Raw genomic sequence first — 25,852 nt, forward strand, 5'->3', positions numbered from 1 at the left:
GACCCCCCCTCCCCCGCTTTCCTTCCCATCCCTCCCTGTCCCCAATCTGCAAAGTACTGAGAAAATCATATTTATTAAGGACTTGACATACCCTATTTCCATATACTAAAGTCCCCATCAGCTATCAACCTGCCTCCCCCGGGGCTCAGGACCCAGAAAACAAACTGCTTCCTAGCATTGGTCCCTGGGTCGGCATCTGGAGCTCCACACCTGCCTTCCCCACCTGCCCTGTGGTGGCTTTCTGGAGCAGGCAGAGGCTCTGGTGGTCTCAGCTGCTGACCTCACCAGTTATGGAAACCCAGCTGCATCAACCGTGGTCATTTCAGCCTTCATTAGGACAGAGTTCCCATCTTGGGGGTGCTCCCCCGGGGAGAGGGCATATGGTGGACACGCCTCCAGCAGGCGAGCCGGGCGCCGAGACCCCCGGGGTCTGGGGCCAAGGATCTCCAGGCACCTCTTGCCCACCAGGTAGGAGACCTCACCGAGGTTGAGGAGGATGCAGAGGACAGCCGTGGCCACCATGAAGTAGGTGAAGATCTTCTTCTCTGTGGGCCGGGAGATGTAGCAGTCCACGGTGTTGGGGCAGGGCGACTCGGAGCAGGCCACCACCCGCGGCATGTCGTAGTCCTTATAGAGGCGATGGAAGATGTAGAGGAAGCTCACGTCGACAGCTGCCTTGAAGAGGAGGCTCAGCAGGTAGGTCCACCAGAGCCCGCCCCGCTTCTTGTCCGGGTTGTCATACAGGGACGGCGCGTGGGGCCCGTGCTTCCGGCGGTGCTTCCGCTCCCGCTCCTGGCGGTAGGCCACGTGCATGACCACGAGGAGCGAGGGGCACGTGACCAGGATGAGCTGCAGGGCCCAGAGGCGCACGTGAGACACGGGGAAGAACTGGTCATAGCAGACGTTGGGGCAGCCCGGCTGCTTGGTGTTGCAGACGAAGTCCTTCTGCTCGTCGTCCCACACCTCCTCGGCCGCCACCACGTAGACCAGCACGCGGAAGATGAAGACCACGGACAGCCAGATGCGGCCCAGCGCCGTGGAGTACTTGTTGACCCCGCTCAGCACGTCCCTCAGGAACGCCCAATTCATGCTGACCCCGGCCTGGCTTCCCTGAGTGGACGATCTTGGCCCCTGGCGTCACAGGGCTGGAAGAACCTGGAAATGGGCACCTTCATTAAGGGCGTGATGGGCACATGATTTCACAACCATCGTGTTATCATGTCCACACTGGCCATGACTTGGTGGGGTAGGGATTGCCGTTGTCCTAGATTCAGAGGGAGGGAGCTAAAGCCCCGAGAGGCACCCGCCCAAGGCGGATGGCTGGAAGTGGTAGAGCTGGTCTTGAGCTTCCATCTTCCAGTTCCAAAGTCAGGACATATTTCATTCTATAGAGTAATAGGTGCACGTGAAGGGTAATCATCCTGTAATGATGTGCCTACCAACCTTGCTGACTCCAGCCTTCAGCTCTACGTGTCTACGTGTCACCTAACTTCTAAAGAAACAGTAAAAAAGTGTGGATTGGATGATCCACTGTTTGGCCAGCTGCCGGGCTGCCGGGCTGGACCGGGCAGGAGGGGAGGGATGTGTATCTGTTTTTTTTCTTTTTTTTGTCACACCATACAGCATGCAGAACTTCTCCAGTCAGGGACTGAACCCCTGCCCCCTGCAGTGGAAGTCTGGGGTCTTAACCTCTGGACCACCGGGGAAGTCTGAGGGAAACGTATCTTTACTCTTCAACTTTCTCCAAGTGAGCACCGGCCTGAGCCAGGCCCTGTGCAGACCTCAGATAATATCTACCCTCATCTTCTTTCTGGCTCCAGGACATCCCCCACCCGACATTCCCTTACAAAGCAAACAGGCTCTTTGGAATCACGGTGGCTTGGTATCATCCTGCCACCTCCTGTTTCGGCGCTGGGCCTGAGGGCTGACTGTCCTCACCCCAGTGGGTTCTCTGGAATTCTAACCATTCCAGCCTTTGGGAGGCATTGGGGAAGGGACAGAGGCAAGATTCTGGCATGGTCCTCCCCCCTCCATCTATCTACCTTTACTTTCAGAGACACCTTCCTTCTCCGTCGGCTTGCTGGCTGTTTGCTGCCCATGTGGGCCATTGTGTCATTCAGGCCATGTCCTGCGTGCTCCATCCTCCACACCCCTTAGCTGGAGTGCCATCTTGTCCTACTCTGCCTCTGGCCCCTGCCCTGCCCCGACTCAGGAATCAGCCATCTTCAGACCTGGTGGCTTTGGGACATTTTCTGAGCACCCTCCTCCATCTGTCCTGGCAGAGTGCCTCACGGGTACGTAAATGGTCTGTTTACCTGTTTTGCATGCCAGACTGGCAGCTGCTGGAGGGCAGCCTCTATATCTCATTCATCTCTGATTCCCTAGGACTCGGTACCGAGCCTGGACCAGGGAACACACAGTAGACATTTGTGTGTTCTGTGTGTGCTCAACCCAGTGAAACTTCCTCATCCCACCTCTTACTTTATCTCATCTCCAGTCGCCTGTCTTCCCTCTGGTCTGGCAGGACAGTCCTTCCCCTTCCTTCAGGCTTCCCTGGAGTTTCTCCAGAGATCCTGTCTGCCCCTACATCTCCCAAAGCCCAACCTACCACCCTCGGTCCCCTGGGATCCTCAGCCCACCTGGTCTCTGCCTCCCAGCTCAGTCTCCTGCCCGATTTGGTCCTCACCTTGCTTGGTTCTAGCAGCCGCTCTCCTGGCCCTGGGCTGGCGTGTCTGCCCGTCTGCCTGGGGACCTCCCGGAGGCAGCTTTTGTTCCTCACTCCCCTGCTGGGTGGGGCTTTCCGAACTAGTGAGCCAAACGGGAGTGACTGGGTGGGCAGGCAGACAGGTGGGCGGACTTCCCGGGCATGCGTTCAGGGCAAACACCTGTGGCTCTTCTCCGCTGGCCCACGCCTTCTCTGCAGCTCAGTGGGTATGGCTGGGTCTGGCTTGCCGTGCTGACAGGTATACAGGTGAAACTGCCTGAGCAGGCACCAGAGCCTGGTATGTTCATGCTTGGGCCCAGGTTAGCACCAAATGGCATTTTTCCTGCCCCTGCCTCCCACACCGTTGCCTAAATATCCCCATCCTCTTGTCCCTAGGCCTCTCTCCTACCCATTTCTCTGGAAGCCTGGTGGTGAGACCCTCAGCAGCTCACATCTATGGAAAGGGGCAATCTTGATTCAGCCCAGGATTGCACTGCCCCTCCTCCTGCTCCCTGCTTCTGGCAGGACGTATCTGAGTGGTGGTGAGACATGTGGGGGTGGGAGGGCCTACCCATCCACCCACCCTCCGTTCCTCTCGGTACGGCACCGCTGCCCAGGTGGAGACAAGGAATGCAGGTTGCAGCATGAAATTCTCCAGCTGGCATGGGACCAGGCACAGCCTCCCAGTCCACCCTCCATGGGCCTGGGCTTCGGGGAAATAAAAGCCTGACCCAGCAGGGGCTGCAGACAGGCCTTGAGCCTGGGATAGGGAAGGTTAATATGCAGCCAGGGAGGGGCTCCTCTGTCTCGTTTCCCACAAGCATTTATAGAGCACTTCCTAATACCAGTGATTAACATTTATGCGGCCTTTTACAGCCGGTTAACCTCATCTGAAGCCGGGAGCTCATCCCACCTCACAGCCATCCCACCGGCTCGATATTATTAACCCACTTTGGAGAGGAGCTGCAGTTGCTCTCCCAGAGTCCCAGTGGAACTTGGGTTCAAAATCAAATGTTATGACTAGAAGTCCATGAACTTTCCCCTGAGACACACAACTGCTTATTCACTAAGCTTTATTCTCTTTGCAGACAACCCATGGGCCTAAAAACTGCAACTGGGGATAAAGGCTAGACTTGACCCAGAGCAAGGAGCATGACCCCCCAGGAGTGCTGGGGGTCCTCTTGCTGCTGCTGCTGCTGCTGCTAAGTCACGTCAGTCCTTACCTGGCTAGATCAAGTGCAGCCTGTGCAGGGGCCGAAAAGTTGATGAAAGGAGTCAATAAAGCTCACCAAGGTTGAAGGAGCAAAGGTCTCCTTGAATCAGTGAATGAACTGAATTTTATTAAGCCCTGACCGTGGACCCCACACTTTGGAGGCATGTGCGTGTATATTCTCTTATTAAAGCCCTCCTCACAGCGCCGGCTTTGCTCAGCAGGGCTCATCATCTCCATTGTACACAAAAGGAAACCGAGGTTCAGCTCCAGGTGGTAACTCGCGTAGGGTCACACAGCTGGTGCAGGTGGCAGGAACTTGGGGAGAAAGGATTTGAACCCAGGCCGCCTGACTCTCCCTCTTGTCTGCCCCTACTCTCAGCTCAGCACCCCACCCCCAAGGCTGCACCTTGGCTCCTGGGTCCTTCCAACCCAGGCCTGATCAGGCAGCCCCTCACAGCATGGTTTTCTTCACGTGGTCTTGAGGGTGGTCTGGTAAGAGTGGAGGGGGAACATCTGAGTCCAGAAAGATGAGGTCGCCTGAGAGGAGATCGCCCTGTTTGGAAGAAGAGGTGACCCAGTCCAGGCGGTGGTCCAGGCTCTCAGACCGGGCTTTCCTGGCCTCCAGGCACTCCCGGCATCTCTTGCTCACCAGGTAGGCCAGCTCCACCAGGTTGAGGACGATGCAGACGAGGGCCGTGATCACCATGAAGAGAGTGAAGATGTTCTTTTCCTCGGGCTTGGAGATGAAGCAGTCCACCACGTTGGGACACGGGGCCACTTGGCACTTGACCACTCGGGGGAGGGTGTATCTGGGGTAGATGGAGTGGAACACGTAGAGGAAGGTGGCATCCACACCGGCCTTGAACACCAGGCTGCAGACGTATGTCCACCAGAGCCCTCCCCGCTTCTTACCGGGGTCCAGGTAGAGGCGCCCGCCGTCCTTCCCAATGGCCTCTTGGTGCTTCTTCTCCCGGGCCTGGCGGTAGGCCACGTGCATGACCACAAGCAGCGAGGGGCACGTGACCAGGATGAGCTGCAGGGCCCAGAGGCGCACGTGGGATACGGGGAAGAACTCGTCGAAGCACACGTTGGAGCAGCCCGGCTGGCGAGTGTCGCAGTCGAAGTCCTTGTGGTCATCACTCCACACTCGCTCGGCTGTCACCAGGTACACCAGCACGCGGAAGATGAAGACCAGGGACAGCCAGACACGCCCGAAGGCTGTGGAGTACTTGTTGGCCCCGCTCAGGAGCCCCTCGAAGATCCCCCAGTTCATGGTGGCCCCCGGTGTTGGTGGCTACTGCGGAGAGAGGATGATGGTCATTTCCCACGTTTAGAGAGCACTCCCTCTCCTGGTTTATAGAACCGGGTCATTAACTTTGATCCTCATGGCCATGGCAGAGCTGGGCTCTATCCTCGTCCCCTTTACAGACGGGGGAACCAAGGTTCAGAGGGGTTATGCAGGGTCACAGCTGATCAGGTGCAGAGGTGGGCCCGGAGCACAGGTAATTCAGCCCAGAACCAACTCTCCCCCATAAAAGTAAGCAAAGCCACCTGCTCCTCCCAGGGCTTAAGGGGGTGGCTAATGCTACCTTCCCTGTCTGTCCTAACCCTGACCCTTCCCCCTCCTCAGTGGTCCAGATTTTGGAATGACTTTTTTTTTCCTTTCTGAACATGGCTCTCTCCCTTTAGGCAGCCTCCTCCCAAAGGGAACCTGTTCTGTGCCTTTTACTCGGCTTGGGAGATGGGGCTAAAGAGAAGGTTGGAACTTTGTCCCCAAACTCCCATCTGGTCTAACATTAGAAATATCCAGACAGTTGTCCTGCTCATGTGTGATGCATCTGAAGCAAGGCCAATGGCAAACCAGCTAAAAAAAAGGAGGGAACATTGATTCTCTTTGTATGTTAGGCTTCATAGAGGAGCCTCGTGTTCTTGTGCTTCCCAAACTGGCATTCCATGGAATGCTGCTCAGTGGCCTGGCAACAGAAGCCAGGAGAAGGATTCCATGTTTAAGAAAGGTAGGCAAGCACTGTGTTCAGTGCAAAGTTAAACAGGTCCCTTTGCTTGACCCTGTGAATACATTCACATTATGAATAAGGGGTCAGAATAGGTAGCACTGCACCAACTCTTCTGATCACAGAAACTTTTTTTTTGTCATCTTGTGGGACAGCCTTGTCAAGACACCAAAATGAGCAATGCCACTCTGGTCAGTTCTACTGGTGAGTTTGTGAACACATAGGAATCCAATTTATCTCCAATTAGGCACCGTGACTATGGTTCAGAGTGAGGAGTGCCTGTGTGTGCTCTTGGAAGCTCTGTCTGGTTCCTGGGGGGTCCACTGATGCATGCAGCATGGTCTTAGCCCCCTGGGCTCCCCAGAACCTCAGGGAGCCTGTCTGCACAGCCTCCCGCTTTAAGGGGTTCCTGCTGCCATTTCCAAGTCTGCTCCATATCGGAGGTCACCATGCTGTTCTCCCCTCCACGCCCCGCCCCCCAGATTATCTGAGCACTTGGCATGAATCAGTACAGCAACTGTACAAAAGGGTACAGGTTTTATTCCCCGTTTACAGATGCGGAAAGTGGAGCACAAAGAGCTTAGTCCATTTGCCCACAGTGACACAGATGGTAAGCAGCAGAGCTGGGATTGGAACCCAGGCAGGCTAGCTTCATGGACCACGCTCTGGGTCTGGGCCCCTTTCCTCAGGTTTTGGGAAGCTGCTTGCTGTGCGCAGTCCCTGCCCCAGCCCCGCAGATCCACAGGGAGGGAGGCTGGAGTGACTCTGCCCCCTACCCTGTCTGCTGTCCTGTCTATACCACCTACAACTTGAACATGGGGCCCCTGCTCTGAATCACCCGCCGGTCTCTGCTCAGTCCTGCCTGAGGTGGGCGGAACCCCTGGCAGCTTCTCAGGGAGCATCTGAGGAGGCTCCAGCCCAGGGGCTCCCTGCCCAGCCCAACCCAGAGAGGGGGCGGGGTTTCGCAGGCCCAGGCAGGGATGCCCCACCTGCTCAGCTCCTGGCCCCTCTGTGAGCCCCTCTCCCCTTCAGTCCCTGGCTCCTACCTCTGCTCACAGCTGAGGAGAAAGGGGGAGAACCCAGAGCAGGGGCGGGAGGCGCCCTTCCCTTCTCCACCGTCAGGATGGCCATGTGCCCCGGCCACTCCCCTGACTCGCAGTCAGCGAAGTCTTCCCACATCTGGGTGTGCCAGGTGTGCGGAGGGCACCTCTGGACACAGATGGCCTTTGGCCTTACCTGAGCGACTACTCCTCAGGGCTCTCTGGGCACCGGGTCCTGGCCGCCAGCACTCCAACTCGGCGGGCAGCCGGCACTCATGTCAGAACCAGGGAGGGTGTTTGGGAAAACCTAGGACAGAGCCCGCAGATTTCGGCAGGCAGCCTGGGTGTGCCTCGGGCCAGGAGGAGGAGCAGCTGGGCTGGGAACTGCCATTGGCTGGGCTCCAGCCTCCCAGGACTGCCTCTCCTGAGGCCCAGGAGACTTATGGTTGCCCTCCTTTTAGGGCACTGAGCCTAAAAATCCTGGCATCCTCTTGGGGAAAACCACAGGTCCACTCTAACCCCCGGCTTGTCTTCCCATCCCTGGCCTTGTGTGGGAGGAGCCAAGGCCTGTCTTCTCCAGAAATTCCTTCTGATTCTTCCTGGGACTCTGTGGGCTGCTCCAGACTCTCCTCCCTCTCCAGTTACTCTTCAGGGCCTTTCGTTCTCACGGCTTCAGTGACCTGTGGAACTGAGTCCGAAATTCTGTCTCCAGCCCACATGCTTTTGCCTATCTATAGCCCCCACCTGAATGCCTTTCCGTCATCTTTCTCCTTGCCTGGCCTACTCTTCCAAGAAGCTTTCCCCGATTGTGCAGCCCCAGATGGCTTAGGGCCTCATCTCAGGGCTTCCACGGCCCTGAGCTTTCACATTATCATCAGATGGCATTGAAATAGTTGAACTTGTTCCAGGTGGGACTCACCCGTTGAATGAACAAATCAGTCCTCACCAATAGACATTTTTTAGGGGCTTGTCGTTAGCAAGACGCAACACAGATCAGCCCCAGACCCTCAGGAACTCACCCACTTGGCCTTAATTACCAGCTGATAAGTCCAGCACCAGCTGCACAGCCTCTTACGACTGCACAGATGTCAGGGAACAGTCGCGAGGCCCAGGCTCCCACTGCTGCTGGAATCTAGTTCAGTCTTTGCACCCTGACACTGAGCGCATAAGGGCTTACACAGAAAATCAGCCTCTCCCCTACATACACAGCCCCATCTCTCCCCAAAATATGTACACCGAGCCCCTCCCCAACCCCTGAGCAGCTGCCTGTCCTTCACCCTCCACCCCGGCCCTGAGGAGCTACTCTCTACCCCATTCTTTAAATTCAAGAATCATTCCTGAGATTTGGCTCTGAGCCAGGCGCTGTGTTTGGAGCTAGGTTACACGGATAAAGAGAGGATTAGGAGCGGTTGGCAGGGTCTCCCTACTTGGGTGTGGGCTCAGTCTCTTCAGTCGTGTCTGACTCTTTGTGACCCCATGGACTGCAGCCCGCCAGGCTCTTCTGTCCATGGGACTCTCCAGGCAAGAACACTGGAGTGGGTTGCCACGCCCTCCTCCTCCAGGGGATCTTCCCAACCCAGGGACTGAACTAACGTCTCTTGTGTCTCCTGCGTTGGCAGGTGGGTTCTTTACCACTAGCACCCCCGGCACACAGATGGGCCCAGAGACACACAGGTATAAGGATGTGTGGAGCTCCAGTAGAAGGGACTTGGGGTGGGCAAGTCCTGTCCAGAGCAGGTGCCTCCCTGTCTAATGGGGCAGGCAGATGAAGGAAGTGCCTGACGGCAGGGGACATCTGCATCTGGGTCTCACTCCCCTACAGCTGGAGCTCAAGCACCACTACATATGGGTCCAGCCCTGGATCTCGAATCTCACAACCCTGGACTTGAATCTCACCTCTGGTGTATTCAGGTCTGTTTCTTGGGTGTACAATGAGACATCTTGTGCCCGTGAGGTGTGTCCTGTGAGGACAGCATGTGCAGTGCAGGGTGGTGGCTTTGTGGCTTGAATCCGGCCTGGCCGCTGCCTCTCCCTGCTGGGCATCAGTTCCCTGTCTGTGCAGTGCGACGGTAGCACTACCTACCTCAGAGGGTTGGCACGAGGATTAGCCCAGCCAACAGAGGCACAGTGCCAGACAGTGCCTGGCACAGAGGAGGCCTTTCCTGCCACTGCCTCTGGCGTGTGAGCTGCCTGCACACGCCTGGCATGTGGTGGGTCCCCATACGGCTTCCCCCCATCTTTCCCTGCTTCTAACCTCCTCTCCCTGAGATGAAGGAAGGCAGAGAAAGGATGGGAGACAGACGGCTCACCAGATAAAATCTCACGGGATGGATGATGTCTTTGGGACAAAAAGACAGAACCTGGGTCAGGCAGTGCCTGTTGGGGAGTGGGGAGGATAGGCAGGGCATTCCCTGGAGGGCTTCTCGTTAGTGCCTGGATGCAGCCTGTTGGGTTAGCTTCTAAGATGTTCTTTATCAGCAGGTCACTTGGGCCTGAATTCAATGGACGATGTGTCCGAGAGCCACAAACACTGCAGGTCCACAGCAAGTGTGGCACATCCCACACGCACACGCTCTTACACACAGGCCACACTGTGGGCCCAGTGCTACACATGCGTGGGGCAGTGCTGGCCCCTGGACGCCTAGTACGGGGCCTGTTAGGTACCATGTTAGGCCTCCGTTTATGTTTATGGAATGAATGATGTGTGAAGCGCATGCACTCTGCAGAGAGAGAGACACACACAACTACCCCCTCTGCATTCTTCCTCCAAGCTATCACCGTGTACAGGAGAGAGGAGACACGTGACTAGATTGGATATGACACTGTGATCAGAGCCAAAGAGACATGGAACAGAGAGGGAGTGTCAAGTTCTGCCAGAGGAAGACCCAGACAAGGTGACATGTAAGCTGGGTCTTGAAGGACGTGTAGGAATTCATCAAGAGGCAACAAGGAGGAAAGGCCTTTGAGGCAGAGGGCTTAGAGCCTGCAGTGAAAGATGATGGAAAAGCTTTGGAGAGTGGGTTGGAGGAGGGAGTGGTGGGTGTAAGGCGAGTGCAGAGAAAAAGAGAACGAGCAGGGCAGTCAGACAAGAAAAGGAAATTTATTAGAGGGAAGAGAGAGGGTGACTGGCTCTTAAGGAGAACCAGTGTCCTCCCTTTCTGACAGAGTCCTTAGACTCCACCCATGAAAAGCCCTCTGGAAGGATGTCACGTAGCCAGAGGTCTAGAATCTGGTGATCTCTCAGTTTTGAGAAGATAGGCGCCAGTGAGATAACAGGATGCCATTTGGGCAATTTGGTCAGTCTCAGATCACTGTGATTTATTCTTTGCTTGCTTGCGAAGTCGACATAACGAACCATCTTATCAATAAGACCCCATGTGGGCCCTATCAGTGGTGGCGCTAAAAAGCAAGGATGTTCTGGACCAAGAAAGATCTGAAACACTCTGCTAAGTGGTCTGGATTATCTCCTGTGCAGAGGGAGGCCTCAGGGAAGGAAGGAGGCTATGTGATCAGATGAGTATGGTCAGTTCTCATTCTCCATGGTAGTGATGTTCTGTAAGTCACTACAAACACTGAATTAGCAAATCCAGAGACTTCAGCAGGGGAAATGTAGGGGATGGTTCCTACGAGCCTCTGACCATGACATTTTTATCAACTGATCAATACATAACCATGTTTTATGTGTGTTTCTCTTGAAACATACCTTACTTATATACAGTGTGGAATCATTAATGTTGAACTCACAGCCAACAGCACTATACTCACTCCTGAACAAAGCTCATTCTTCTATCCTTTTTTTATTTTTGGCCTTGGCATGCAGGGTCTTAGTTCCCCAACCAGGGATTGAACCTGTGCCCCCTTGCAGCGGAAGCACAGTGTCTTAACCACTGGACCCAAATATCCCCGAACAAAACTCATCTAACACTGGTATTTTCTCCCCAAGGCCCGCCACAACCTTCCTGTGCTTGGGAATACCAGACAACTTCAGTGCCACACTTGGGGGCCAGTTTAAACAGCAGAATCACCTCCACAAGCCCCAAAATGTGAAAAAATAGCAACCAATTGACCTCCCATGGGACATTTGTTTACAGTATCAGCTGAAAGTGGAAGGCAAAGCATCTGCTTGTTCAGCCTCAGCTGGGACCTTGCACATCAGGCAACTCAAGCATTCCACTGCCCTGTGCCTGTCCACAGGTGACAGCGAAGGCATTGATTTTGGGGTTAAACAAGTAAATTTTAGTGACTCGATGAACTCACCCATATGGAATCTGTAAACAATGATGCTTGTATGTGTAGAAAGCTCCTTCTGTGCGAGAGAAGAGGCATGTGAGACCAGTTAAAAAAAACAGTTCACAGGAGGAGAGCAGGTTGTTGGAGGTGGGGAGGGGAAGATGATGGGGAGGTTCTTCCCAGATGTTCGGGAGTTAGTGGGTTCAGGGTTCCACGTGCTGGGTGTGGAGGGCGATCACGTGGACTGTTCATAGCCAGCAGCTGGCAGCAATAGCTGGGGAGGTACTTTGGGGGTTCCCAGCCCCAAGGAGGTGGTGGGAGCCACTGGAGTGGACCAGGTGGCTTTGGGAGAGTGTGTGGAGTGAGAAGAGATGATGGTCCAGGCAGAGCTTTCAGGAGCACTGATGTTTTAAGAAGCAGATCAGAAAGATGCTCTTGGAGGAGAAAGCACAGACAGGGCGGGCAGAGGAGGAAACCTAGTGTCAGAGAGGCTGGTCAGGTCCCTGGGGACTTTTGCTAGAGGGAATTCTGCAGAGTGATGGGGACGGAAGCCAGAGAGAAGTGGGTGGGGAAAGTGCAGACTGCACGTGTTCAGGAAGCTGGCAAGTTAGGGAGAAAGGCCGCGGGAATCAGGGCTGGAGAAGGGCTTGCTCCTTCTGGGGAGATGGGAACAGACGTGTCAAAGGAGCTGCTGCAGAGCCATTTGACCTGCAAATAGACCTGCCATCCTCTCCCCTCTGCACTCTGCTCTTTCTTGTTCCCTGGCTCCTTCTCTGCCCTCTGTGTTCCCCCAGTCCTTAGCCCAGGCACTCCCGACTCTTGTCATCACCTCTGACATGTTCTGGCTTGGACTGACCCCTCTGTTCTCCCAGTTAATGGGTGTAGGGTAGGTGAGAGCAGGAGTATTTTCCAGCGACCAGTTATCCCCCCAGGCTCCCTTCTGAATGCACAGGCACCAGGACCTGATACCCCACCAGTTACCTATTAAAACTGCTATTCCTAACAGTGAGCAGACTTTGGGTCCTGCAGTAACAAGCTAGGTTGGCCTGTGGGGCCAAGGTGGTGTCTTTTCACTTCCCACTCGGGAGGTGGGGAGGTTGGGTGATGGGGTAATAATATCACTTTCATCACTGCATGCCTCCTCTGTGCCAGAAACTGGGCCAAACGCTCTAAATGCATCAGGCGTGTAACACTGCCCACTCTTCCCTCACCCCTCTCTAATGTTGCCCACTTGCAGCAGTCATCTTTGGAAAATGCAAAACATGGAAAACAAGCCTTAAAAGGTTCCAGGTTTTTCCGAGTCTCCCCCCATTGTCTTGAAATAAAAAATGTCTTATTGCTGGACTTGCCTGCTGGTCCAGTGGTTACGAATATGCCTGCCAATACAGGGGACATGGGTTCAAGCCTGGTCTGGGGAGATCACACATGTGGTGGGGCAACCAAATCTATATTCTGTAACTACTGAAGCCCAAATACTCTAGAGCCTGTGCTCTGCAAAGAGAGAAGTCACCGAGATGAGAAGCCCGTGCAGCAACGAAGCCCAACCCAAAATAAATGAAAAATCTCCTGTTGGCTAATATGGCCTGTAAAGTCTTGAGCCATCTGGCCTCTGCCACCCTTTGTTTCCTTCTGTGTTTGTGCTTTAGCACTGTGGCCTTCTTTTAGTTCTTAGAATGGAGGAATCTCTTTGTAATCTCAGGGCCTTTGCACATACCTTAATGCTCTTTCTTCATTTTCTCTGAGGAAAGGTGCAGTGACCCACAACAGACTGAGCCCGACCTGCCTGTGAGTGTTTGAGGGTCTCCTGTGGAGGCATGGGTCAGCTGTCGCCTGCTGCAGGGCCAAGGGCACCGGCAGCAGCAGTCTTGGGAGGCTGGCATAAGTCCTCTTGGAGGTTGCCAACAGCCCTCCCATAGAGCCTGTAGGCATGAACCTGAGCAAACTCTGGAAGATAGAGAAGGACAGGGAATCCTGGTGCGCTGCAGTCCATGGGGTCGAAAAGGGTCTAAACAACAACAAAACAACAAGAGCTTGTAGACCCTAGGATTGGGTTGCCTCAGGCCAAACAACAAACAGGGAAGGAGTACAGCAGACAACTGGATTAAAAATTTACTGAGCATGGCCCAGTGCACCAGAGCGAGACCCAGTTTTCCCCTTAGTCAGTCCCTCCCATCTGGAAGCTTGCACAAGCCTCTTATCCTCATCCATCAGACAGAAGAAGCAAGAACTACAATCCACAGACTCCAGAATGAAAACTATAATCACAGAAAGCTAACCAAAATGATCACATGGACCACAGCCTTGTGCAACCCCATGAAGCTATGAGCCATGCCATGGATGGACGGGTCATAATGGAGAGTTCTCTGGAGAAGGGATGGCAAACCACTCCAGTATTCTTGCCTTGAGAGTCCCATGAACAGTATGAAAAGGCTAAAAGATATGACACTGGAAGATGAGCACCCCAGGTTGGTAGGTGTCCCATATGCTCCAGTGGAAGAACAGAGAAATAACTCCAGAAAGAATGAAGGGGCTGGGTCAAAGCACAAGGGATGTGCCTGGTGGTGAAAGGAAAGTCTGATGATGTAAAGAACAGTATTGCACGTGTGCTAAGTCACGTCAGTGGTGTCCGACTCTGCGATCGATGAACTGTAGCCCATCAGGCTCCTCTGTCCATGAGATTCTCCAGGCAAGAATACTGGAGTGGGTTTCCATGCCTTCCTCTGGGGGATCTTCCTGACCTAGGGATTGAAATTGCCTCTCCTGTGGTTCCTGCATTGTAGCCAGATTCCTTACCACTGAACCAAGAGGGATGCCCAAATACCTTTAGTTTCTCTGTAAGAGGAAGCCAATATTCAGTAATTAATGTTTCGGTATCTTATTTGGAAATGACCCAGCTATTCAATAAACTTTCCTCACTTAATTTAGTATAACTCTAGAATTTCAAGTTACAACAATCTGGAGAGAATATTTTAGACATATTTCTAAAGCAAAATCATTCTTAACAGTTTATCTGAAAGCTTCCTGATTTACATTTTCTTTCCTTAAAAGTTTCTTTATATGGAATTGGGCCACCACTGGTGGGAGCTTTCAGTTTCAGTCAGTTCAGTCACTCAGTCATGTCTGAGTCTTTGTGACCCCACTGACTGCAGCACGCCAGGCTTCCCTGTCCGTCACCAAATCCCGGAGCTTACTCAAACTCATGTCCATTGAGTCAGTGATACCATCCAACTATCTCATCCTCTGTCATCCCCTTCTCCTCCCACCTTCAATCTTTCCCAGCATCAGGGTCTTTTCAAATGAGTCAGTTCTTCCCATCAGGTGGCCAAAGTATTGGAGTTTCAGCTTCAGCATCAGTCCTTCCAATGAATAGTCAGGATTGATTTCCTTTATTCAGTCGTGATTGATTTCCTGGACTGGTTGGATCTCTTTGCAGTCCAAGGGACTCTCAAGAGTCTTCTCCAACACCACAGTTCAAAAGCATCCATTCTTCAGTGCTCAGCTTTCTTTATAGGCCAACTCTCACATCCATACATGACTACTGGAAAAACCATAGCTCTGACCAGATGGACCTTTGTTGGCAAAGTAATATCTCTGCTTTTTCATATGCTGTCTAGGAGCAAGCGTCTTTTAATTTCATGGCTGCAGTCACCATCTGCAGAAAAATAAAGTCTGTCACTGTTTCCATTGTTTCTCCATCTATTTGCCATGAAGTGATGGGACCAGATGCCATGATCTTAGTTTTCTGAATGCTGAGTTTTAAGCCAATTTTTTCACTCTCCTCTTTCAGTTTCATCAAGAGGCTCTTTAGTTCTTTGCTTTCTGCCATAAGGGTGGTGTCATCTGCATATCTGAAGTTACTGATATTTCTCCCAGCAATCTTAATTCCAGCTTGTGCTTCATCCAGCCTGGCATTTAGCATGATGTACTCTGCATATAAGTTAAATAAGCAGGGTGACAATATACAGCCTTGATGTACTCCTTTCCCTATTTGGAACCAGTCCGATGTTCCATGTCCAGCTCTAACTGTTGCTTCTTGACCTGCATACAGATTTCTCAGGAGGCAGGTCAGGTGGTCTGGTATTCCATCTCTTGAAGAATTTTCCACAGTTTGTTGTGATGCACACAGTCAAAGGCTTTGGCATAGTCACTAAAGAAAAAGTAGATGTTTTTTCTTGAAGAAGGCAATGGCACCCCACTCCAGTACTCTTGTCTGGAAAATCCCATGGACGGAGGAGCCTGGAAGGCTGCAGTCCATGTGGTCACTGAGGGTCAGACACGACTGAGCAACTTCACTTTCACTTTCCACTTTCATGCATTGGAGAAGGAAATGGCAACCCACTCCAGTATTCTTGCTTGGAGAATCCCAGAGACGGGGGAGCCTGGTGGGCTACTGTCTATGGGGTCGCACAGAGTCGGACGCGACTGAAGTGACTTAGCAGTAGCAGCAGATGTTTCTCTGGAACTTTCTTGCTTTTTCGATGATCCAGTGGATGTTGGCAATTTGATCTCTGGTTCCTCTGCCTTTTCTAAATCCAGCTTGAACATCTGGAATTTCATGGTTCACATACTATTGAAGCCTGCCTTGGAGAATTTTGAGCATTACTTTGCTAGCATGTGAGATGAGTGCAATTGTGCAGTAGTTTGAACATTCTTTGGCATTGCCTTTCTTTGGGATTGGAGTGAAAACTGACCTTTTCCAGTCCTGTGGCCACTCCTAAGTTTTCCAGATTTGCTGGCATATTGAGTGCAGCACTTTCACAGCATCATCTTTTAGGATTTGAAATAGCTCAACTGGAATTCCATCACCTCCACTAGCTTTGTTTGTAGTGATGCTTTCTAAGGCTCATTTGACTTCACATTCCAGGATGTCTGGCTCTAGGTGAGTGACCACACCATCGTGATTGTCTGGGTCATGAAGATCTTTTTTGTATCATTCTTCTGTGTATTTTTGCCACCTCTTCTTAATATCTTCTGCTTTCTGTTAGGTTCATACCATTTCTGCTCTTTATTGTGCCCATCTTTGCATGAACTGTTCCCTTGATACCTCTAATTTTCTTGAAGAGATCTCTAGTCTTTCCCATTATATTGTTTTCCTCTATTTCTTTGCATTGATCACTGAGGAAGGCTTTCTTACCTCTCCTTGCTATTCTTTGGAACTCTGCATTCAAATCGGTATATCTCTCCTGTTCTCCTTTGCCTTTAGCTTCTCTTCTTTTCTGAGCTATTTGTAAGGCATCTTCAGACAACCATTTTGCCTTTTTGCAGTTCTTTTTCTTGGGGATGATCTTGATCACTGCCTCCTGTACAATGTCGTGAACCTCTGTCCATAGTTCTTCAGGGACTCTGTGTATCAGATCTAATCCCTTGAATCTATTTGTCACTTCCACTGTATAATCAAAAGGTATTTGATTTAGGTCATACCTGAGTGGTCTAGTGGTTTTGCCAACTTTCTTCAATTTAAGTCTGAATTTGGCAACAAGGAGTTCATGTTCTGAGCCACAGTCAGCTCCAGGTCGTGTTTTTGCTGACTGTATAGAGCTTCTCCATCTTTAGCTGCAAAGAATATAATCAATCTGATTATCACCATCTGGTGATGTCCATGTGTAGAGTCTTCTCTTGTGTTGTTGGAAGAGGGTTTTTGTTATGACCAGTGTGTTCTCTTGGCAAAACTCTGTTAGCTTTTGCCCTGCTTCATTTTATACTCCAAGGCCAAGTTTGCCTGTTATTCCCAGTATCACTTGACTTCCTACTTTTGTATTCTAGTCTCCTATAATGAAAAGGACATCTTTTTTGGATGTTAGTTTCACTGATTCCTAAAATGTCGATGTTCACTCTTGCCATCTCCTGTTTGACCACTTCCAATTTGCCTTGATTCATGGACCTAACATTCCAGGTTCCTATGCAATATTGCTCTTTACATCATCAGACCTTGCTTCTATCACCAGTCACATCCACAACTGGGTGTTGTTTTTGCTTTGGCTCTGTCTCTTTATTCTTTCTGGAGTTATTTCTCCACTAATCTCAAATAGCATATTGGGCACCTACCAACCTGGAGAGTTCCTCTTTCAGTGTCCTATCTTTTTGCCTTTTCATACTGTTCATGGGGTTCTCAAGGCAAGAATACTGAAGTGGTTTAGCATTCCCTTCTCCAGGGGACCACGTTTTGTCAGAACTCTCCACCATGACCTGTCCATCTTGGGTGGCCCTACACTGCATGGCTCATAGTTTCATTGAGTTAGACAAGGCTGTGGTCCATGTGATCAGTTTGGTTAGTTCTCTGTGATTGTGGTTTTCAGTCGTCTGTCCTCTGATGGATAAGGATAAGAAGCTTATGGAAGCTTTCTGAGGGGAGAGATAGACTGAGGGGGAAACTGGGTCTTGTTCTGATAGGTGGGGCCAGTAAATCTTTAATCCAATTTTCTGTTGATGGGAGGGGCTGTGTTCTCTCCCTGTTGTTTGACCTGAGGCCAAACTATGGTGGAGGTAATGAAGATAATGGTGACCCCCTTCAAAAACCAAGTGACCTCCTTCACTTAGCTTGCTGATATGTTACAAAGAATGTATACTGAAGTTCAAGTACTAGTCCACCATCTTGGACTGATTTGCTTCTAATTAATCCATTTCATGTCCTCAGGCTACCTCATTCCTTCAAAGTTTGTGCCCTGCCCCTTCCCTCCTATTTCATCCCCCACCCCCAGATTTTACTCCCATACTCTTAATGGAAGCAGAAGGGTGATGTCCATCTTATGTAACTGCTTCAAGGCTGAGCAGGGGTGTCAACTCTGCCTGTCAGGGAGTAAAAATCTCTGGACTGTGATCTAAGGGCCCCAAGGGCAGGACAGTTTCTGATTTTAGTCAGTTTGGGCTGGAATCCTTGCATAACCATCACCTTGATGAGGAGCTATTGTAACTGCTTCTATGCCTTCCTATGAATCGTTTTGATAATGAAGGGCTTCTCTGGTGGCTCAGATGGTAAAGAATCTGCCCATGATGCTAGAGACCTGGGTTTGATACCTGGGTTGGGAAGATCCCCTGGAGAAAGGAATGGCAACCCACTCCAGTATTCTTGACTGGAGAATTCCATGGACAGACAAGCAAGCTACAGGCCATGAGATCACAGTCAAACATGACTGAGTGATTAACACTTTCATTTTCCTTGATAATGAAACACTTTTTGTAACAGCATCAGAGTACAAAAAGGTATGGTTAAACATCTGATTAATTGATAAAGAAACTTGGTTACAGTAGCCAGAATTATGAATGATCACATTTAACATACAAAATAATTCTAGCTAAATGTTTCTCTTTAAGACAACTTGGGGGCCATCTAATGTGTCCCAAAGCTAGCTGGAAATGAAAAGAACTTTGATTAAAATTTGATATTAGGAAGCTTGTCAAAAAGTTTTAAAACACTTGATTAAGATCATCAGTCACTGTGAGACAATACACATTCCTTAACCAAAGTAACCATAGATCTCAAAAGTGAATAATACAAATCACTTAAAGGCAAAGAAACTCACATGATCTGTCATCAAAAGCAGTGTTTCAAGAATACTTGAGGGAGAAACCAAATCCAGTCTTGTTCTAGTCCATTTCTAACAAAAAATCCATTTATCCAACTAAACTGGTCCAATCTCAGAGAATCCTGATCATACATAATTCAATATCTGATTTCTTACATCTTCTACTAAAAAACACATATCTTACTTTTCTTAGAAGTTTTTCGTTTTTCTTTCTTTCTTTTTTTTACGTTGAGTTACTTTTCTTGTTGACAAATCTGTAAAAGATGGAATAAGGTCTTATTTGACCTCTAATATACCTGGGTACAACAATAATACTATACTTAACATTGGTAACTCTAAGGACATTTCTATATTAATCAAACCAACAAGTTTAAGCCACTTAATAGTAGATATCAATTCCGTACTGAATATTTCCCAGACCACGGGTCCTAAAATTTATCTTGGCCAATTTTCTATAGATTTAATTTTAAGTGCTTACTTTCAAGTCAATTAAAATAGTCCATTTACAAATTAACTTTTACATAAAGACTGAATGAGAAATCTCAATTTTTCCCTCTTAAGTTCAAAAGGCTTTTCCCCATTCCCCACTCTATTTATTTTGTCCTCCCGAGGGCCTGGGCACAGGGAGAGAAATACCAATTGCTTTTCATGGGGGCATAGTTGAAGATCTCCTAGTCTTGTAAAAATACCCTGAAGGGGTGGTGGCTTCAAGATGGAACAAATCTTACCCATAACAAGGCTGGTCAAAGAGGGAAAATCCCAACCACGTTTTTATCACAGGCAGAGCCTGAAGCAACACTAATCTTTACCACCGTCATTATAAGTACTGACATATACATCAACAAACAAACATTAATATCAAGTATTAATCTGATACTGAATATTTCCCAGTTCACATGAACCTGAAATCCTTTAGCTTAATTTCTCTTGCACTTAGAATTGTTTGATTTTTAAGTGCCTACCTCCCAGTGGTAAAGAATCTGCCTGCCAATGCAGGAAACTCAAGAGAGACAGGTTCGATCCCTGGGTCAGGAAGATCCCCCGGAGAAGGGAATGGCAGCCCACTCCAGTATTCTTGCCTGGAGAGCTCCATGGACAGAGGAGCCTGGCGGGCTACAGCCCATGGGGTCCCATATAATTGGACACAACTGAGCACCTAAACATGCATGTACTTTTCTTTAAGCCAATTAAATAGAGCTCATTTACAAATTAATCTCAGAAGCAATAAAAAGAGACAAAGATACATACTGAGATATACATATATCCAAATAGACACAACAAGAGATTTCATAACTTTGTTTTCCAAACTTAGTCATGAATCAGATATCATAATATAAAACACTAGTTTAAAAAAACACTAGTTTAAAAATAACAGTTGGAATAAGCAAAAATTTTTAAGGCTTCTTTTCCTGTTTTTTTTTTCTTGTTTTTCTCATTTTTAGGAATTAAAGATGGTTTAGATAAATGTCCCTGAGATCCATGGTCTCAAGGCACAAGGAGAGAAAAGCATCTTCTCCTAGTAGGACAATTTCATAAAAATTTTAACCAATTTTCTCGGGAGTCTAAAGAATATTGTGAAAAAAAAATAAAGAATATTGTGGCAATACAGTTAAAAAAAAAATCATCTTTTTCTGTGGTCATAGTTTCACAGTCCAAATTTAGACCAGACAGTGCTCAAATTGGCCCTGATAACAAGAGCAGACTTGTCCCAGCAGGGATTTTTCCTCTGGGGAGGTGGGGTCTTGGTATGATCAGCCCCAGACTGTTAATTATAGAAGAATCCTGAACCTTAGGGAACTTCAGTCGATTTTCTCATCTTGTGGCAATAAAGATCTAATTGTAAGAGGGTCATTTTTAGGCCTCTTTTTTGGGCATTGGATCATAGCTGTATGTCCACCTGTCACTTAAAATGTTTCCAAAGGGCTTCTCATGCTGGGAGTGGGAGCTTAGAGGAAGTGCTCCCCGTTTCAGCTCAGGCAATTTATACCAGATGTCAGTGTGCTCAAACCAAAAGAGCCAAACCAAGCCAACCAAACCAAAGCAGAACCTCGCCAGCTGGAAGTCACACTAGAAATAAAATGGATGGCAAAGAGATGTCTGGAAGTCAAAAGCCAAATGGCACAAACGCCCTCAAATGTGACTTCCCAGTCCCACTAGACATGCAACTTGTCCAACGCGCACCTTGCAAATGGAGTTGCCTTTCACAGGGAGAACTCCCCAAATTGGAATCAAAGTTTCCCCAAACAGGCAAGGTCAAGGAGGCCCTGGTATGCACCCCAGGGGACTTACCAAATTGCTGGCGGGTGTGTTGCGAGGTACCAAATGCCCTCTTTCTGATCCTCCAAAAGTAACGTCTTCTTGGAGTGGAAGTCTGGGGCAATGCAGAGAAGGGAAAACGAAGGTGTCCTCAAGACAAAGAAAGCCCGGGCAGCTGCTAGGGCAACCTCTGCCCTGTTCTCCACGGCAGCCTCGAGTTCCGCAGCCAAGGTGGTGGACGGGGTGTGACCAAGGCCCAACCCTACAGCAGGGGAACCCTGACGATCTGACCTCAGAGAAATCCTCCAACCTTCTACTCCCCCGGAGGAAGCTGGTGCAGAGAGAAATCCCCAAGCATCCAATCAAGCTGAGTGGCCCTGAGGGGCCGCCTGCCAATGGTCAGATCCAGGACGAGCCCCCAGGTTTGTTGCCAAAATCTTGGCTTTCTGTGCCAAGTCAAACAGAAACACAGAAACAGAGTAATGGAGGAGAAGTAGGACTGGCTTTATTTGCCAGGCAAAGGGGAACAGAGCAGGCTGTATCTCAAGAGCCGAGCCGGATGTTGTAAAGAACAATGTTGCATAGGAACCTGGAAAGTTAGATACACGAATCAAGGTAAATTGGATGTGGTCAAGCAGGAGATGGTAAGAGTGAACACTGACATTTTATGAGTGTGTTACCTTTTGCACATTTACATTTTATGAAACAGTGAACTAAAATGGAAGGGGAATGGGTGAATTTAATTCACGTGATCCTTTTATCTACTACTGTGGGCAAGAATCCCTTGGAAGAAATAGAGTAGCCCTCATAGTTAACAAAAGAGTCTGAAATGCAGTACTTGGGTGCGATCTCAAAAAAGACAGAATGATCTCTTTTTGTTTTCAAGGTAAATCATTCAGTATCACAGTAATCCAAGTCTATGCCTCAACCACTAATGCTGAAGAAGCTGAAGTTGAATGGTTCTATGAAGACCTATAAGAATTTCTAGAACACACAAAAAAGTTGTCCTTTTCATCATAGAGGACTGGAATGTAAAAGTAGGAAATCAAGAGATACCTGGAGTAACAGGCAAGTTTGGTTTTGGAGTACAAAATGAAGCAGGGCAAAGGATAACAGAGTTTTGCCAAGAGAACACACTGGTCATAGCAAACACCCTCTTCCAACAACACAAGAGATGACTCTACACATGGACATCACCAGATGGTCAACACCGAAATCAGACTGATTATATTCTTTGCAGCTAAAGATGGAGAAGCTCTATATAGTCAGCAAAAACAAGACCTGGAGCTGACTGTGGCTCAGAACATGAACTCCTCATTGAAAAATTCAGACTTAAATTGAAGAAAGTAGGGAAAACCACTGGAGCATTCAGGCATGACCTAAATTAAATTCCCTTTTGATTATACAGTGGAAGTGACCAATAGATTTAAGGGATCAGATCAAGTAGACAGAGTGCCTGAAGAACTATGGATGGAGGTTCATAATATTGTACAGGAGGCAGTGACCAAAACCATTCCAAAGGAAAAAAAAATGCAAGAAGGCAAAATGATTGTCTGAGGAGACTTTAAAATAGCTGAGAAAAGAAGTGAAAGGCAAAGGAAAAAGACATACCCAACAGAATGCAGAGTTCCAAAGAATAACAAGGAGAGATAAGAAAGACTTCTTAAGAGAACAATGCAAAGAAATAGAGGAAAACAATAGAATGGGAAAGACTAGAGATCTCTTCAAGAAAATTGGAGATACCAAGGGAACACTTCATGCAAAAATATGGGCAAAGACCTAACAAAAGCAGATGAGATTAGGAAGAGGTGGTAAGAATACACAGAACAACTATACAAAAAAGGTTTTAATGACCCAGATAATGCTGATGGTGTGGGCACTCAACCAGAGCCAGACATCCTGGAGTGTGAAGTCAAGTGGGCCTTAGGAAGCATTACTAAGAACAAAGCTAGTGGAGGTGATGGAATGCCAGTTGACCTATTTCAAATCCTAAACGATCATGCTGTTAAAGTGCTGGACTCAATATGTCAGCAAATTTGGAAAACTCAGAACATTTTGGACTGGAAAAGGTCAGCTTTCATTCCAATCCCAAAGAAAGGCAATGTCAAAGAATGTCAAACGACTGCACAGTTGTGTTCATTTCACATGCTAGCAAGGTAATGCTCAAAATCCTTCAATCTGGGCTTCAGCAGTACGTGAACTGAGAAGTTCCACATGTACAAGCTGGTTTTAGGAAAGGCAAAGGAACCAGAGATCAAATTACCAACATCTGTTGAATCATAGAGAAAGCAAGAGAGTTCCAGAAAAACATCTACTTCTGCTTAATTTCGACTATGCTAAAGCCTTTGACTGTGTGGGTCGCAACATGCCACACCACCTGAGCTGCCTCCTGAGAGGCCCGCATGCGGGTCAAAAAGCAACAGTTAGAACCAGACATGGAACAACGGACTGGTTCAATATTGGGAAAGGAGTACATCAAGGCTGTATACTGTCCCCCTGTGTATTTAACTTCTATGTGGAGTACATCATGTGAAATGCTAGGCTGGATGGACCTCAAGCTGGAATCAAGATTGCTGAGAGAAATACCAACAACTTCAGATATACAAGGAAACCATTCTAATGGTAGAATGTGAAGAGGAACTAAAGAGTCTCTTGATGAAAGTGAAAGAGGAGAGTGAAAAAGCTGGCTTAAAACTCAACATTCAAAAAACTAAGATCATAGCATCTGATCCCATCACTTCATGGCAAATAGATGGGGGAAATGTGGAAAGAATGACAGATTTTTATTTTCTTGGGCTCCAAAATCACTGGGGATGGTGACTGCAGCCCTGAAATTAAAAGACGCTTGCTCCTTAGAAGAAAAGCCATGTCAAACCTAGACACTATCTTAAAAAGCAGAAACATCATCACTTTGCTGACAAAGGTCCATATAGTCAAAGTGAAAGTGAAGTTGCTCAGTCATGTCCGACTCTTTGCGACCCCATGGACTGTAGCCTACCAGGCTCCTCTGTCCATGGGATTTTCCAGGCAATAGTACTGGAGTGCATTGCCATTTCCTTCTCCAGGGGATCTTCCCAAGCCAGGGATCAAACTTGGGTCTCCCACATTGTAGACAGACGCTTAACCGTCTGAGCCACCAGTGAAGTCCATATAGTCAAAACTATGGTTTTTCCAGTAGTCATGTTCAGATGTGAGAGTTGGACCATAAAGAAGGCTGAGTGCTGAAGAACTGATGCTTTTGAATTGTGGTGCTTGATTCTTGAGAGTCCCTAGCAGAGCAAGGAGATCAAACCAGTCAATCTTAAAGGAAATGAACCCTGAATATTCACTAGAAGGACTGATACTGAAGCTGAAGCTACAATACTTTGGCCACCTGATGTGAAGAGCCAACCTATTGGAAAAGACCCTGACGGCTGGGAAAGATGAAGGCAGGAGAAGGGATGATGTGGTTGGATGGCATTATGGACTCAATGGACATGAGTTTGAGCAAACTCTGGGAGACAGTGGAGGATAGGGAAGCCTGGCGTGCTGCAGTCCACGGGGTCACAAAGAGTCAGAAATGACTGAGTGGCTGAACAAGCTAGCCAGCATCAAGTTCCAGACATAAACGTCACTCTCAGAAAAGCCATCCTCAACCCTTGTGACTAGGTCAGGTTCTTTGCTTTTTATTCTCTTTGCACGTGCTTCTCCCTTGTGTCCCTATCACAGCTGCATCCCTCGAGTTATCGGTGTGCTTGTGTGTTTCATGTCCTTTTCTCCTTTAGACTATGCTCTTCACAAGGACCAGGCCCAGAGGCTGGGCCCTGGGAACCATGCTCGTTGCTGCGTCTTCAACACCGGGCATGGCACCTGGCACATAGTAAGTGCTTAATGGATATTTGAAGATGAATGGAGGAATGATTCTGGTTATCGAAAGTAAAAAAGCCACAACACTGCCAAATCCTTGGGCACGAGGCTGCTGAAGTGATACAGTTTTGAGAGCTCAGGCTATGGAACTCAGCTGCCTTAATTCCCACCCCAGCAATCCTTCTTACTTCCCGTTCTGTAGACTCTGGCTATCTGGTTGGTTGGGTGGACATTCTTATTTTCCGCTGGCCCCAGGTGGGCACATAGCCATGCTCTTCCTTTGGGGCCCTAGATCCATTGCCGGTTGATTCTTCATCTTCTTTATTAGAAACAAACAAACAAACAAACTTTGACTTTTTGGCCACACTGCACAGCATGGGGGATCTTAGTTCCTGGGCCAGGGATTGAACCTGCACTCCTTCCATTGGAAGTGCAGACTCCTAACCACTGGAGTGCAGGGGGAAGGCCCCCTCTGCCAGTTCTCCCTATGCTCCAATTCTCAGCCAAGGGGGCTGGAGCTGGTTTTGCCCCTTGGCCTCTCTCTACTATTTCTGTGACTCTGGGTAGACTGGATCTTGGCAGCAGTGAGACCCACAATAGCTGAAGCTGGGGACCCAAGGCTTCCATGGCTCCCCATCCCTCCAGCCAGGCCCACAGTAAGACTGAACTGATGCCCCAACCACCGGGTGTCCTGCTGTCTTTGAGCAGCTTGTGTGACCTCCTTTGCAGAGGGTGGGGAGGCCGATGTACAGTTCTTGCCGTTTTGGCCACTGGTCACCACATTCTCCGGTGCCGGCATCCCAGGGCCATTGACCGCCCTCTGGGCTCTGGCCTGGATGCTCAGCACCTCTGCACAGTCACAGCCTAGTGTGGGGACCATACGGCTTATTGCAAACAATTGGACAGATCTGAATTTAAGTTTTGTTCCATCCAGTGGTCAGTACAGGTAGTGAGTGCTGTCAGAAACCAGGCCACTTCTCCTTTACCCGCTTTGTTTTGATGGTTGAGGGGCCCTTTGTAAAGCCTGG

The 25,852-nt window shown here is 49.1% G+C and overlaps 2 protein-coding genes and 1 long non-coding RNA gene across 7 annotated transcripts; 1 reads left to right on the forward strand and 2 right to left on the reverse strand.

The window, feature by feature from the left end:
* Positions 1–55: 55 nt before the first annotated feature.
* Positions 56–4,012, reverse strand: GJB4 (gap junction protein beta 4). Of its 2 annotated transcripts, none has more exons than NM_001191371.3 (2): positions 2,687–2,729; positions 56–1,155 (listed from the first exon to the last, which is right to left on the reverse strand). In NM_001191371.3, the coding sequence occupies exon 2, from the start codon at positions 1,087–1,089 to the stop codon at positions 289–291; it is 801 nt and encodes a 266-aa protein (NP_001178300.3). In that variant the 5' UTR covers positions 1,090–1,155; positions 2,687–2,729; the 3' UTR covers positions 56–288. The 2 variants fall into 2 exon arrangements, with proteins under 2 accessions (NP_001178300.3, XP_010801878.2); XM_010803576.2 differs by lacking the exon at positions 2,687–2,729 and adding an exon at positions 3,928–4,012 and having other exon boundaries at positions 58–1,155.
* LOC132344948 (uncharacterized) lies at positions 1,063–3,880 on the forward strand. Its single transcript, XR_009494032.1, has 3 exons — positions 1,063–2,294; positions 3,101–3,246; positions 3,793–3,880. It is a non-coding gene; the product is annotated as an uncharacterized lncRNA (long non-coding RNA).
* On the reverse strand, positions 3,999–21,342 carry GJB5 (gap junction protein beta 5). 4 transcript variants are annotated; one of them, XM_010803637.4, is made up of 3 exons: positions 21,012–21,342; positions 18,907–18,976; positions 3,999–5,214 (listed from the first exon to the last, which is right to left on the reverse strand). In XM_010803637.4, exon 3 carries the CDS (start codon positions 5,188–5,190, stop codon positions 4,369–4,371), a length of 822 nt encoding a protein of 273 aa, XP_010801939.1. In that variant the 5' UTR covers positions 5,191–5,214; positions 18,907–18,976; positions 21,012–21,342; the 3' UTR covers positions 3,999–4,368. The 4 variants fall into 4 exon arrangements, with proteins under 4 accessions (XP_010801939.1, XP_005204809.1, XP_010801941.1 ...); XM_005204752.5 differs by lacking the exon at positions 18,907–18,976; XM_010803639.4 differs by lacking the exons at positions 18,907–18,976; positions 21,012–21,342 and adding an exon at positions 7,166–8,532 and having other exon boundaries at positions 3,999–5,211.
* Between the last annotated feature and the right edge of the window lie 4,510 nt (positions 21,343–25,852).

The sequence above is a fragment of the Bos taurus genome, chromosome 3, assembly GCF_002263795.3.
Source record: "Bos taurus isolate L1 Dominette 01449 registration number 42190680 breed Hereford chromosome 3, ARS-UCD2.0, whole genome shotgun sequence".
NCBI classification, from domain to species: domain Eukaryota; kingdom Metazoa; phylum Chordata; class Mammalia; order Artiodactyla; family Bovidae; genus Bos; species Bos taurus.